At 37.9% G+C, this 15,376-nt stretch overlaps 1 protein-coding gene across 2 annotated transcripts in view; it reads right to left on the reverse strand.

Moving 5' to 3' along the window:
• Positions 1-15,376, reverse strand: part of BARD1 (BRCA1 associated RING domain 1) — an 83,035-nt gene that overhangs the window by 19,655 nt on the left and 48,004 nt on the right. For both annotated transcript variants that reach the window (XM_059393419.1, XM_059393420.1), the window contains one exon: positions 2,057-2,165. In XM_059393419.1, coding sequence (XP_059249402.1) covers positions 2,057-2,165 — 109 coding nt within the window. The remainder of the gene's footprint in view (positions 1-2,056; positions 2,166-15,376) is intronic.

The raw sequence follows: 15,376 nt of genomic DNA on the forward strand, positions 1-15,376 counted from the left end.
CATCACCCGACCCTTCCACAGCAGGGCTCTGACTACCACACAGCTTCGCACCCCGTCGGCCCACTGCGAGCTGTCCTCTGCACTGGAACTCACCGAGACTGCCCCACTGAGTAGGGCAGTAATGTCCAAACTCCTCCTCAGGGAACCCAAAGCCTTTTACAATCTGATCCCAACCTTGCTCTTGACCTCCGGTTCCTCTCTAATACTACACCTTGTGCTCCTCTCACACTCAATCTAGTTTCTCAGATTTCAAAGGTCCTTTACACCTTCTTGTCTTTCAGCTGTTGCTTCCTTAAATGTGGACGGCCATCCCCATTTTGCACACCTGGTCCCAGTGCGGCAAGCTCACTGGATCCACGCCTCACTCCCTCCACGCTAACAGAATCCCAGTTTTTACTGATATATCCGCTCTTCAAGGACTGACCCCGTCTTTGAAGACAAGGTATATCAACACCAATTGTGTGACCAGTTCTGACCAACAATACATAAGGGAAGTCCAGTAGCAGGCTCCTGGGGAAGGTTTCAGACACTCGACACTGTCCCATCTACAACCAACAACCGTGACAATCATCCTATAACCACTGAGGGGAGATGAGCTCTCAAGCTGACGATGGTAATGCAGAAAGACAGAAAGAAATTGGGTCTCTGCAGCAACCATTTAATTGCTGAACTCACCAAGGAAAGCTCTCCTCTACTGAGATTATCTTTATACAAAATAAAACACTGCCTTAAGGCATTTGAGTAAATGTTTTGTTATCTGCAGCCAACATTCTATTAGACACCTTGCTGAAACTTTTACAAGTTTACATGCCTTCTCTGTCACCTTTTCTGTGAAGCTCTTCTGATCCCTCCTGAAGCCAGCTTCTTCTTTCTCTGTAAATCTATTGTACGTTTTTATGGCTTCTATTATAAATTTACTTCAGTACATAATGAACTTTTTTCACATCTATAGTCCCCACTAAACCATAAGTTCTTAAGGAATAAGCGTTCTTTCCACTTTCCAGCTTATAGCTCTTTCCTAAGCTACAGACACCAACCTGTTCAACATGCTTGCAGCCTTACAGACATAAAATTGGCAGAGAATTACTGATTTCTTTCCCCACACCTGGAAACAGCACTGGCATCTGCCCCACGGCTGAAGTCACACCAGCTCTATTTATCCACACTGCATACAGAATCCATCAGAAAGTGTGTTGCCATTAACTCAAAAATATACACTAAACTTCATCACTTCTCACAATCTCCACTTGTTACCTCAATCCAGAGGATCATATCCTTTCTTGTCACAGTGCATCAGGCCTCCACAATCATCCTGGTTCTGCTCTTCTCCTACCCGTCTCCTTACTACAATGCAGCCAGAGTGAACTTTCTACAACTTACATCGAATCATGTCATTCCCTTGCTTTAAATCCTTCAGTGGCCTCCATTACTCTTGGGACACTGACTGACTAGTCGCCAGCAAGTATGACCTTCTCTCTAACCTTTAAGCACACCAAGCTCATCCACAGAGGGACGACAGGGAACACTATAGGGAACCCCTGTCATCCAGACAGATGTTTCCCTGGATGCCTCCTCCTCCTCATTCAAGTTTCAAATCAAACAACAGCTCTCTGCAGGCCCTCCCCAAGGACACAGCTAAAGCAGAGCCTTTCCTGGAGTCCTCAACCTCCGCTCAGTTATACTCTACAAAATCTCCAAACCACACATTTGTAAGTTCCTGAGATTATTCCATTTATATAGGCTTACATATTGACAGTCTCGCCCTTTCCTATCTCTCCTGACAATGTTCGCTCCTTAAGACTAGGGCTCCATCCATCACATTGGCTGCAGTGTGAATGCTCCCTAAAACATACAGGGGGCTCCACAAAATACTTGTTTGACTTAATCTGATTATAACTGTCTTTGATTGAATTCACAATTCCTAATACAAAAGAAGTGTTCAGTAATTGTTCGGTGATTGAAAGTAATCTGCTAACTGGAAATTTTCCTATTATGTTCCCTTCACAACCAATTTCAATAAAAGACATACATTTCCCAAAGTCTAATCCATACTTACTACCGAGCAATGGCGAGTGGATGATGAGTCATTCTTCTCTGGTAGCAACAATAGTGATTTCATATTTTCACCGTCTGCATAATCCACAGGCCGCAAACCAAATATGTTACTGGCAAAAATAAGTACAGATGGGTTTAAGTAAATAAAATGTGTGACTTGATTTTTAACTAAATGGATGCACTAGGGGAAGAATTTTTTCAACCTCCTTAATAATATACAACTTTTCCTAAAATAAATGACTCAGAATTCACACAAAGCATAAGGCTCAAGTATCCCAAGCTGCTGAATTCAATGGAAAAAAGTTGTGAAATTTCAATTTGACATTAGACCATTCTAGGAGTATTTTTAATTGAATAGATTGTTAGATACACATGAATTTTTTTACAACTCTGCATGCTTCTGTATTCATATTCACATTTATAATATAGCTTCATAATCATTAATTACCAAGGGAAAAATGCTTTCAAATGCAAATAAAAATAATTTACCATAGCTATTATAAGCTCTATATTCTATATAAACAAATGCAGAAATTAGTTAAATACACAGGACAGACATTCAGATCTGCAGAAAGAAAAGCATGTCACATAATAAATAAATGAATAAAGCAGAGAGCAGGGCACTTTTAAAATTAACTTTAATACATATGTACATTGTATAGTAGTCAAGCCATCAAGAGAATCAACTGGTGGTTTCGGAAACAAGTGGACACAGACTTCTCAGCATGTACTAATTCACAAGTCACAGAATATATTACACTGGAAGAGAATTCAGAAACAGTACAAATCTGCTATTTCATAGATAAGAAAACAGAAAGAACAAAGTTCCAATGACTTGACTAAAAGCTGTGTCTTTCTTGTGTATTCCAATAATGGTCAATATTGGCCATGATTAGTTTCTTTTGTCTACTCTTCCACTTCCTTTCATATGGCTTCAGAATAATTTAAAATATACAAAATGTAATTTATTATGACAAAAAGTTTCCTAAAATGACCATTTCTTTTATGAGCTTTTATGGTTTTTAAAATTATGGTATATCCAAGTAAAGGCTATTAAAGTGCATGTGAACATGCAATGTGTTCAACAGGACACAAGACGATGACACAAGACGATGAACACGGTACAATGCTACAATAAACGATCAACATGGTCCTTCTACACAATACCACTTTTTAAAACTATACTGAATGTCCAGAAAAAGATCTGCAAGGGAACAGTGGAAAGAAGAGGAAGGAGGAAGGTGTCAACTCTGATGCTGTGTGAACGGCATAGAGATGAGGGACAGAAGCACCAATTTGACTTGGAGACAAGGTCAGACCTTGGATAAAGTGGTTTTGATGGCAGAGCAGGAAGAGATAGCGAGTGCATGAAGCAATAAACCACAGTAACTGTTTCTCTAGTGAGTGCTACTCATAACTATCAGTTTACTCATTCCTCTTGGGATGTGCCCACAAATATCAATAAATCAGTACTCTCAGATTTCCCTTTAGGCCTAGGTTCAAGAATTTGCAACCTTTCTCTGGCAACGGTCCTTCTCCAGCCAAGAACTGTATTATGTTTCGCTTTCTGGTTTACAACAAAGTGACAAGCTATTGTGCTGGACTTGGTATCTTTCCAAATTCCCATACATTTGAGCAGACAATCTCAGTTTTTTTCCAAATGCAGCTGATTTCATCCATTATCCTTGATCCTTCTTAATTCCATTCTCTTAAATTACTGTGCTTAGAGGCCAAATATACAATCCCCTCACACATATATTCTGCGAGTATGCCAATCAAAAGAGAAATCTGAGATAATTAATCAATATTCTAGGTCTTAAACCACCAAGCACAAAAATGAATAATCAACAAAAAAGATATCACATTATATGGCATCAAAAAAAAATCACAGTATACCAAAGGACTTTTTAAAAAATACAAATGTAAATCTCATACTTCAAAGAAACAAAATGTCAGAGCCTAAGCAAGTATGTTCATCAACAGTAACTACAGTATACTTGTTTTACACAGATAGGAATAAGTCCACTATGACAGCACAAAACATTATTAATGAAAGTACTTCCCAAAAGTACCATTAGTAGCCAGTGGGTTTCAAACAAAAAGTAACCAATGAAACAACAGTCTGAACAAGTGAGATGCTCCTACTGTCTAAAGTTTTCCTTCATAAAATGGCTGGCAGGATTCTAGTTTACATTTCGAGTCCTTACACACAAAGCTCACTATCTCATATGGTCTTCAAACATGCGCTTGGACGCTCCTGCTTATACACAGCCCGCTAAACCCTAAGCTCTCCTGTATTGTTAATGAACTGGAGAATGGCACAGACAAATGCTACAGATGGAAAGATATTCAGTTAAACCTCAGCCCTGCATCACAGGAGATGGAGCCTATTAAATCCTGTCGTGTTTCTGCTCTGTTGTGGACCACTGAAATCTGAAATGAGAATCAAGTTCTTATGTGGCACCTTCCAAACCCCACAGCAAGAGGAGACAGGGCGTACGATTTCTCCTTTATCACATGGGCACAAAAATGTCGCACGACTTTTTTTCCCCATAATGATAGATTTCAATGGACTAACACTTTCTTTAAACTTCATGTAAAAAACAAAACAAACAAAAAAACGGTTTTAAATGTACATAATGAGGGGTGCCTGGGTGGCTCAGTCAGTTAAGCAACTGCCTCATGGCTTAGGCTCAGCTCGTGATGCCATGGGAGGGGAGACTGCTGGACATTCTCTCCCTCCTCGCACTGGCGCTTGCTCCCCCTCCATCTCTCTCTCTCTCAGGTAAAGATATCTTTAAGCAAATAAATACATAAATAAACGTACATACTTAGCTTTACCTTCTTTTTTGCAAAACGGTAACATTTGGAAGAAAAGTCACATGTCGTTAGGTGCACAGAAGACTATCGATGTGACTGATTATTAATTGAAGATAATGAGAATAACTTTGCTCACTAGGGTTCTTTTTGATTACTAAGACTAATGAGAAGAAGTTCTTGTTAAAGAATTGAACTGTTGTGTTTAACACTGCAGCTTAACCCCAAAGGCAAGAGTTCAGAATACAGTATAACCCTTTAGTGTCCTTTTTACTCAAGAATATGGTAGAACCTGCCCCTAGCTAGACCCAAGAGAAGGCTTACCACTCAAAAAAAAGGGGGGGGATGGACAAATTCAAATTTGCACATACACATACAGAGCATCCAGTCCCAAACATTCATGCAAAAAGGCATTTTTATTAATACTAAACCTATCACTCACGACAGGCTACCAAGACAGTTCATGAATGAAATCCTTCATGAATTCTATAAAATTGCAAACACACAGACTTTAATTTTTCAAGTCACTTGGCTTGCTGTGAAGCAGGAAAGGCACAGAAATTCAAAAGTGCACCTTTTTTTTAAGCTATGAAACAAATTATGTTATAGCAGATTAATTTTTTTAAAAATTAACTAGGGCAGTGGGACAATTAACAGGTCCAACGGTCCATGTAATATTTTCTAATTACAAATTCTACACCCTTGCAAAAAAACTGTGTTAATGTCAGAACAAGTACCAAATTCTAAGCTTTATACATCTCTAAAAAAAAAAGCATATGCTATTCTCCATATACTCAAAGTGGTTCTGATGGGATGAAGAATTTTTTTTTATGTTTGCAGGGGATGAACTGAAGGCAGAAGAGGGACAACCACTGAGGTTTTGACCAGTCACCAATATAAATATTCTCAGACAAAAATGAAGCACAGAGGATATGAACCTTTTTATCTGAGGTTGAAAAAGAAGTCATTTTCCCTCTTGCATAATGGACTCTTATTTTAGTGCATAAGAAGGAAACCCAAGTAAAATCAGAGTTAAGTGAAGTAATACTGCATTTAAATGCAAAATTTTATCTTTAAAAGTGGCAGAGTTTGCAGAGCCAAAACCCCAAGCACGTAAGAAAGTATTCTAAGTGGAGAGTGATGTAAAAAACAGTAAGGTGTTAGATTAACATTAAATCTAAACAAAAGATCAAGTCTGAAGTAGATACATATAACCTTCTACTATATCCGTATTCCCTCTATAATCATAAAGACTTAGGGTCCCAAAATCTTGCAGTAGGAAATTCATAGTTCATATTTCCTCCACGAGGAAATACAGGACTGGGTGACTTCACTGGTGAATTTATCAAAGTCCTTGTGTTTTTAAATTAAACAGTGAAGATGATAGATAATATGAATGATAGTACTGTATGTAGTTAATTCCTAGTTACCTTGTCTTGCCTTACTTGTAGGTTTCAAGATTTCCCTGCACCAGTATTCAGTAAGATGCTTTTAGATTCGCTTAGCTTTGCAATAAATCATATTCCATTCTTTCTTTTCCTATACCTGGCCTTCCATAGGTATTTAGAGCCTAATTACATTTCTGAGTTGTTGACTCTCTCCATATCCTGAACTTCCAAAAAGATTGTTATTTTCACATTTTAAAAGTATTACTGGTGCCTGGGTGGCTCGGTGGGTTAAAGCCTTTGCCTTCGGCTCAGGTCATGATCCCAGGGTCCTGGGATCAAGCCCTGCATTGGGCTCTCTGCTCGGCAGGGAGCCTGCTTCCCTTCCTCTCTCTCTCTGCCTGCTTGTCTGCCTAGTTGTGATCTCTGTCTGTGAAATAAATAAATAAAATATTTTAAAATAATAATAATCATAAAAGTATTACTAAAAAAAATAGCTCTTGAGCCTTCTTTCCAAAATTTAAAGTCACATGGTCTTACTATCTTTTATGACAGCTTAATACCAGAACATATCAGAATATATAGCTTTCTAATCTGAATCCCTTAGTCCTCATATACAAGCTTTGCTCCCTTCTAAAGAGAACCAAAAATAAATCCAAGGCCGGATTTCTGTCTCAGATTTTCTTCGTCCTACTAGGGCTAAGTTACAAAATTTTTTACCCCTCTCTATAAGTTTGCTTACACACAACTGAAATAATTCAAGTTAAATTCTTATAGTAGCATAAAATGTATAAAACCAATCAAAAAATATCAAATGTTGGGACGACTGACTGGCTTGGTCAGTAATGCATGTGACTCTCGATCTTGAGGTCTTGACTGCAAGCCTCACACTGGGTGTAGAGATTACTTAAAATATATATATATTTTTTTCTATATTTAATATAATATATATACATATATATATAATCTATATTTGGTATAAGGACATACGTCTTCCATCAAACATGCTTTCAAGAGAAACTACATTAGCCATGACTTCCTTATGTCTGTAGTGCAATGAAAATCAATGGACTCAAGATAGGTTTATATGCCTCCTTTAGCTTACAGGGTCCTCAAGTATATGGAAACAAAGACAGTATTTTTTTGGCATTCAGTACTCAAGAGCTATCACAACATTTGACTAAAATATACAGAGGCAGACCCAAAGCTTTATAGATTTGAGATACTCTGCTATACATATGAGAAATATAATAAAGACAGTAATTTCCTCAAACATTGTCTCACTGGTGTGCCCTGTGTTAAGAATCAGTAAGATGATCTTCATGGGTCTTCTCTTAAAAATCATAGCCTTAATGGTGAGTGCTGTGAAATGTGTGAGCCTGATGATTCATAGACCTGTAGCCCTGGGGCATTATATGTTTAAAAAAAAAAAAAAGATTCAAGTAAAAAATAATCATAGCCTTAGATAAAACTGCAAAATAGTTTACGGGGACTGTTTAAAGACAAATTTAATGAGATAACAAAAAATCCATCTTCTCTTTAAACCCGTATTCTACTATTAATATATTACTACTTGAGAGTGATAACTACTAATAACAAAACTGGAGAAATCTCCAAATATTATATACTATGCAAATTATAAAACTGACAGTGGTGTGCCAAATGGAGGGACAGTTTATTTCTGAAAGGTACTCCATTCATGTTCGAGTAACCAGAAAAGGTAGAAAGCATCCTTGATTATCTTTAAGGAAGTGGAGTGGGAGACTGGGAAGATGGTGAAGTAAAAGGATTCTAAGATCAATCACCTTGTCTCATGGATACAACTAAGTAACACTCCTGTTAGTGTAAATAACCCAGAAAACAACCCAAAGACTGGCAGAACAAACCCCACAATGAAAGACAGAAAAGGGGTTAAGAAGAACAGAGACTGGGTGGGAGGCTAATCAGACCATCGCATCCCTGAGAGGGAAGAAGCCATGGGCATAGCGGAGGGAGAAAAAACAAGACTGTCACCAGGGAGCTCACACAGGGAAGACAATTCCCCATAACATTTGATTCTGAAAGTGAGATCTTATAACAAGAGGGAGTTAAAGCCTAAAATTTTAAAAATCAGCCAACTGGGGTCTGGGAGAGCACAGAGGGCATTAGAAGTAGAGTTCCCACCCTTAAAGAAACATAATGAACAGCCAGGGGAGATAAAGCATAGAAGCACCATTTAAAAACCATTGGGGGGGGGAACCATCTGGGGAATACCAAGAGTTATTTACTCATTTCAGAGTGGAGGGAGTTTCACAGGGAGACTGCACCAGGAACAAAGGAATCAATTTTCCCCCCTGCCACCAGGCACAAACGAACTGCCAGCCACGTAGGGGAAACAGCACAATGCCAACATTCACTAACTTGTTTTAAGAAGTCCCGCCCCCTGGAGCCCATCTTATCTCAATCCCAGCCCCTCCAGAAGACCTGTGCAAGCCTTGCCAACACCATCTCCCTACCCGCACTCATTGCAGGGCCTTGGTCTGAGGAGTGGTAGAGAGCCCCCATGGACTACCATACACCCTATTAAAACTACGTACCTCACCCTAACTAGGGACCCAACAGTGCCCACAACTGCACTACAGATGACTAGATTTGAGGGGAAAAGTAGCCAGGAAACAACATCAGGGTTCATGCTACATACACAGGAGACACTCCAGAAGGGCCAGGTTCTGGGGAACAGGGAACACTGCAGTGCAGGGCACTATATGACCTCTTCTTCACAAGGCCACTACTTTCAAGAGTAGGAGACACAGCTGACTTCCCTAACACACACAGACAGACAAAGAAAGTCAGACAAAATGAGGATACACAGAAATATGTCCCAAATGAAAAACGGGACAAAACCACACAAAAGACGTAACAAAAACTGATATAAGTAGTATGCCTGATAGAGAATTTAAAGTAATGATCATAAAGATACTCACTGGACTTGAAAAAAGAGTGGAGGACATCAGTGAGACCCTTAATTAAAAGATAAAAAAGAACCAATCAGAGATGAAGAATATAATAAATGAAATTAAAAATACACTAGGTGAAATAAACAGCAAGTTAGAGGAAGCAGAAGAATGAATTAGAAACTGGGAGGTCAGAGTAATGGGAAGTAATCTAGCTGAGCAGGTGAGAGGAAAAAATTGGGCAAAACTAAAACAGACTAAGGAAATGCAATGTCCATCAAGTGTAATAACATTTGTATAGATACACCAGAAGAAAAAGAGAAAAAAAGGAGGCAGAAAATTTACTTCAAGAAATAATCACTGAAAACTTCCTTAATGTGGTGAAGGAAACAGATATCCAGATCCATCCAGTGGGCACAAATATTCCTCCAACAACGTCAAACCAAGAAACTGCACACCAAGACACTTAGTAATTAAAAGGGCAAAAAAAAGGGGGGCGGGTACCTGGGTAGTTTAATTAGTTACTCAGCCAACTCTTGATTTCAGCTCAGGTCATCATCTCAGGGCTGTGTGATCAAGCCCCTAGTTGAGTTCAGCACTCAGCGTGGGGTCTGCATGAGATTCTCTCTCTCCCTCTTCCTCTGCCCCTCCCCCTGCTTGCATGAGCATGCACTCTCTCAATAAATAAATAAATAAAATCTTTTAAATAAAATAAAATGGCAAAAAGTGATAAAGAGAGAGTTTGAAAAGCAGCAAGAGAAAAGAAGATAGTTACATACAAGGGAAAACCCCATATGGCTATAGTGGATTTTTCAGCAGAAACTTTGCAGTCCAGAAAGAATGGCATGATAAATTCAAAGTGCTGAAAGGAAAAACTCTGAAGCCAAGAATACTCCATCCAGCAAGGCTATTATTCAGAATAGAAGGAGAGAAAAGGAGAGATTCCTAGACAAACAAAAGCTAAAGGACAAGTTCATAACCATTAAACCAGCCTTATAAGACTGTTAAAGGGAACTCTCTCAGTGTCAAGACAAGACCACAAGTAAGGGTAAGAAAAGTAGGAAGAACAAAAGCACTAAAAATAAATCAATCAAGGGAATTAGAAAATAAAGTAATATAAAGTATAATATCCTATTCCTAAAATGGGAATGGGGGGGGAGAAGGATTCAAACTGAAATGACCATCAACTTTATGCAGACTACTATATACTGAAGGTATTACACACAACCTACTGGTACCCACAAATAAAAAATCAGTAATAGAAATACAAAATAAAAAGAAAGGAATTCAAGGGTATCACTAAAGAAAACCATGAGAGAAGAAAGCAAGAGAAGAAAGGTTCAGAGAAGAACTACAAAAACAACCACAAGACAGGTTAACAAAACAGCAATAATAAATACGTACCTATCAATAATTAGAATGCAAAAAGACTAAAGTCTCCAATCAAAAGATGGAATGGGTGACTGGAATGGTTTAAAAAAACAAGACCCATCCATATGCTGCCTATGAGAGACTCCTTTCAAACCTAAAGACAAATACAGATTGAAAGCGAGGGGAGACAGAAACATTTATCATGCCAGTGCATGTCAAAAGAACGCCAGGGCAGCAATACTTGTATCAGACAAAATAGACTTTGAAACAAAGATTGTAACAAGAGATAAAGAACACCATATAATCATTAAGGGGGCAATGCAACAAGAAGATAAAGTGATTGTAAATATTGATGCATCCAACATGGAGGTATCCAAATACATAAAACAGTAACAAACATAAAGGAACTAATCAATATAGTGATACAATACTAGGGATTTTAACACCCACTTACGTAAATGGACACATGACTGAAACAGAAAATTAACAAGGAAACCGTGAATGACAAACTGGACCACATAGATTTAACAGATATATTCAGAACATTCATCCTAAAACAGAATACACATTCCTTTCAAATGTACAAGGAACATTCCCGGAATAGGTCACATAGGTCACAAGTCTCAACAAATTCCAAAATATCAATGTCATACCATGCATCTTTTCTGACTAACAAAATGAAACTAGAAATCAAACATGTGAAAAAAATTAAGCAGAAATACAAGGAAGTTAAATCAAATGCTACTAAATAATGACCAAATCAACCAAGATATCAGGTAAGAAATCAAAAAGTACATGGAGACAAATGACAATGAAAACACAATGGTCCAAAACCTTTCAGATGCAGCAAAAGCAGTTCTAAGAGGGAAGCTGACAGCTATATAGGACTAGAAAAGAAGAAGCAAGAAAGCAAGAAGCAAGAAGCAAGAAAAATCTCAGATACAAAACCTAACCTTACACTTAAAGGAGCTAGAAAAAGAATATATAAAATTCAAACCAGCAGAAGGAAAGAAATCATAAAGATTAGAGCAGAAATAATCTATACAGAAACTAAAAAAAAGAACAGGTCAATGAAACCAGGAGACGGTTCTTTGAAAAGATAAACAAAGGTGATAAACCGGTAGCCCGACTCATTAGAAAAACGAAACAAAGAGAAGATAGGGCTCAAAAAAACACAATCACAAATGAAAGACAAAAAATAACAAATGACACCAAAGAAATAAAGGATTGTAAGAGAACATTATGAAAAATTATATGCCAACAACTGGACAACTACTGATAAATTAAGGTCACAGGATACAAAATCAATGCACAGAAATCTTTTGCATTTCTATGTACTAATAATGAAGCAGCAGAAAGAGAAATTTAGGAAGCAATTCCATTTACAACTGCACCCCAAAAAAATCCATTTATGATAAAAACCCTCAACAAACTATGGTTAGAGGAAGCATACCTCAACAATAAAGGCCTTATATGAAAAACCCACAGCGAACATCATATTCAATAAGGCAGAAACTGAGAGGTTTCCCCCAAAGGTCAGGAATAAGTCAAGGATGCCCACTCTCACCACTTCATTTGTATTCAACATAGTACTAGAAGTCCTAGCCACAGCAATCAGATAACAAAAAGAAATAAAAGGCATTCGAATTGGTAAGGAAGAAGTAAAACTTTCGCCATTTGCAGATAACATGACACTATATATAGAAAACCCCAAAGACTCCACTGGAAAACTACTACTTTATACTACACACAAAAATAAGGCCAAAATGGGGTGCCTGGGTGGCTCAGTGGTTTAAGCCTCTGCCTTCAGCTCAGGTCATGGTCTCAGGGTCCTAGGATCGAGCCCCACATCGGGCTCTGCTCTGCAGGGAGCCTGCTTCCCCCTCTCTCTCTGCCTGCCTCTCTGCCTACTTGTGATCTCTCTCTGTCAAATAAATAAATAAAAATCTTTAAAAAAAAAAAAATAAGCTCAAAATGGATTAAAGACCTAAATGTGAGACATGAAACCACAAAAATCCTCTAAGAGATCCCAGGCAGTAATGTCTCTGACACTGGCCATAGCAACATCTTTCTAGGTAGGTCTTCTGAAACATGGAAAATAAAAGCAAAAATAAACTACAGGGACTACAGCAAAATAAAAAGCTTCTAACATAGCAAAGTAAACAACCAACAAAAAAAGGAGAACCTACTGAAGGGGAGAAGGTAATTTGCAAATAACCTATCCAATAAAGGGTTATATTATCTAACTATATCAAGAACTTAGATAGCTCAACACCAAAAAACCCCAAATAATCCAATTAAGAGTGGGCAGAAGACATGAACAGACATTTCTACAAAGAAGACACACAGACGGCCAAGAGATGTATGAAAAGATGCTCATCACTGATCATCAAGGAAATGCAAATCGAAACCACAATGAGGTACCACCTCACACCTGTCAGAATGACTAAAATCAAAAACACAGGAAACAAGTGTTGAGGAGCATGTGGACAAAAAGGAACCCTCTTGCACTGTAGGTAGGAATGCAAACTGGTGCAGCCACTGTGGAAAACAGTGTAGAGGTTCCTCAAAAAATTAAACATAGAACCATCTCACAATCTGTAATTGCACTACTATTTACCCAAAGAATATGAAACACTAATCTGAAGGGAGACATGCACCCTTATGTTTATGGCAGCATTACCTGTAATAGCCAAACTTTGGAAGCAGCCCAAGTGACCATCAAAAGATGAATACAGAAGATGTAATGTGATACACACACACACACAAATATTATTCAGTCATAAAAAAAAAGAAAATGATCATGCCATCTGCAAAGGGCATGGATGGATCTAGAGTATCAGGCTATGTGAAATAAGCCAACCCGAGAAAGACAAATTCTGTATGATTCCACTCACATGTAAAATTTAAGAAACAAGCAAACGAACAAAGAAAAAAAAGAGACAAACCAAAAAACTATCTCTTAACTAAAAGGAACAAACAGATGACCAGAGGAGAGGTAGGTGGGAAGACGAGTAAAAGAATGCACTTACCTTGAGGAGCACTGAGTAGTACATGGAATCACTAAATCACTGTATTGAATGCCTGATACTAATACAGCACTGTATGTTAGCTACACGGGAATTAAAATTTTTAAAATAATTTTTTTTTAAAAAACTACTATTTTAAATTTTTTAAAAAGTGTAATTTTTTTTTTAAAGATTTTATTTATTTATTTGACAGAGAGAAATCACAAGTAGACAGAGAGGCAGGCAGAGAGAGAGAGAGGGAAGCAGGCTCCCTGCTGAGCAGAGAGCCCGATGCGGGACTCGATCCCAGGACCCTGAGATCATGACCTAAGCCGAAGGCAGCGGCTTAACCCACTGAGCCACCCAGGCACCCCTAAAAAAGTGTAATTTTAATATCAAAATCTGTAGGCAAGATTTAATAAAAGATTATCTTTTATTAAAGATAAAAACAGATCATTTCAACTTATAATTATAAATGCAAAAATACTAAATAAAATTCTAGCAAACTGATGTAAAATATTTGTTTAAAGAATAAGCACACTGGTAGATCACATCCTTGGTCCTAAATCAGGACTAACTGGTATCAAAAGATTGGGATCATTACCTGCATATTTTCAGACCACAATGCTCTGAAGCTAGAACTCAACCACAAGAGGAAGTTTGGAAAGAACCCAAATACATGGAGACTAAACAGCATCCTTCTAAAGAATGAATGGGTCAACCGGGAAATTAAAGAAGAATTGAAAAAAATCATGGAAACAAATGATAATGAAAATACAACGGTTCAAAATCTGTGGGACACAACAAAGGCAGTCCTGAGAGGAAAATATATAGCGGTACAAGCCTTTCTCAAGAAACAAGAAAGGTCTCAGGTACACAACCTAACCCTACACCTAAAGGAGCTGGAGAAAGAACAAGAAAGAAACCCTAAGCCCAGCAGGAGAAGAGAAATCATAAAGATCAGAGCAGAAATCAATGAAATAGAAACCAAAAAAACAATAGAACAAATCAACGAAACTAGGAGCTGGTTCTTTGAAAGAATTAATAAAATTGATAAACCCCTGGCCCGACTTATCAAAAAGAAAAGAGAAAGGACCCAAATAAATAAAATCATGAATGAAAGAGGAGAGATCACAACTAACACCAAAGAAATACAAACTATTATAAGAACATACTATGAGCAACTCTACGGCAATAAATTTGACAATCTGGAAGAAATGGATGCATTCCTAGAAACATATAAACTACCACAACTGAACCAGGAAGAAATAGAAAGCCTGAACAGACCCATAACCAGTAAGGAGATTGAAACAGTCATTAAAAATCTCCAAACAAACAAAAGCCCAGGGCCAGACGGCTTCCCGGGGGAATTCTACCAAACATTTAAAGAAGAACTAATTCCTATTCTCCTGAAACTGTTCCAAAAAATAGAAATGGAAGGAAAACTTCCAAACTCATTTTATGAGGCCAGCATCACCTTGATCCCAAAACCAGACAAGGATCCCACCAAAAAAGAGAGCTATAGACCAATATCCTTGATGAACACAGATGCGAAAATACTCAACAAAATACTAGCCAATAGGATTCAACAGTACATTAAAAAGATTATTCACCACGACCAAGTGGGATTTATTCCAGGGCTGCAAGGTTGGTTCAACATCCGCAAATCAGTCAATGTGATACAACACATCAATAAAAGAAAGAACAAGAACCATATGATACTCTCAATAGATGCTGAAAAAGCATTTGACAAAGTACAGCATCCCTTCCTGATCAAAACTCTTCAAAGTGTAGGGATAGAGGGCAC

This window comes from Mustela nigripes, chromosome 3, assembly GCF_022355385.1.
Source record: "Mustela nigripes isolate SB6536 chromosome 3, MUSNIG.SB6536, whole genome shotgun sequence".
NCBI lineage: Eukaryota > Metazoa > Chordata > Mammalia > Carnivora > Mustelidae > Mustela > Mustela nigripes.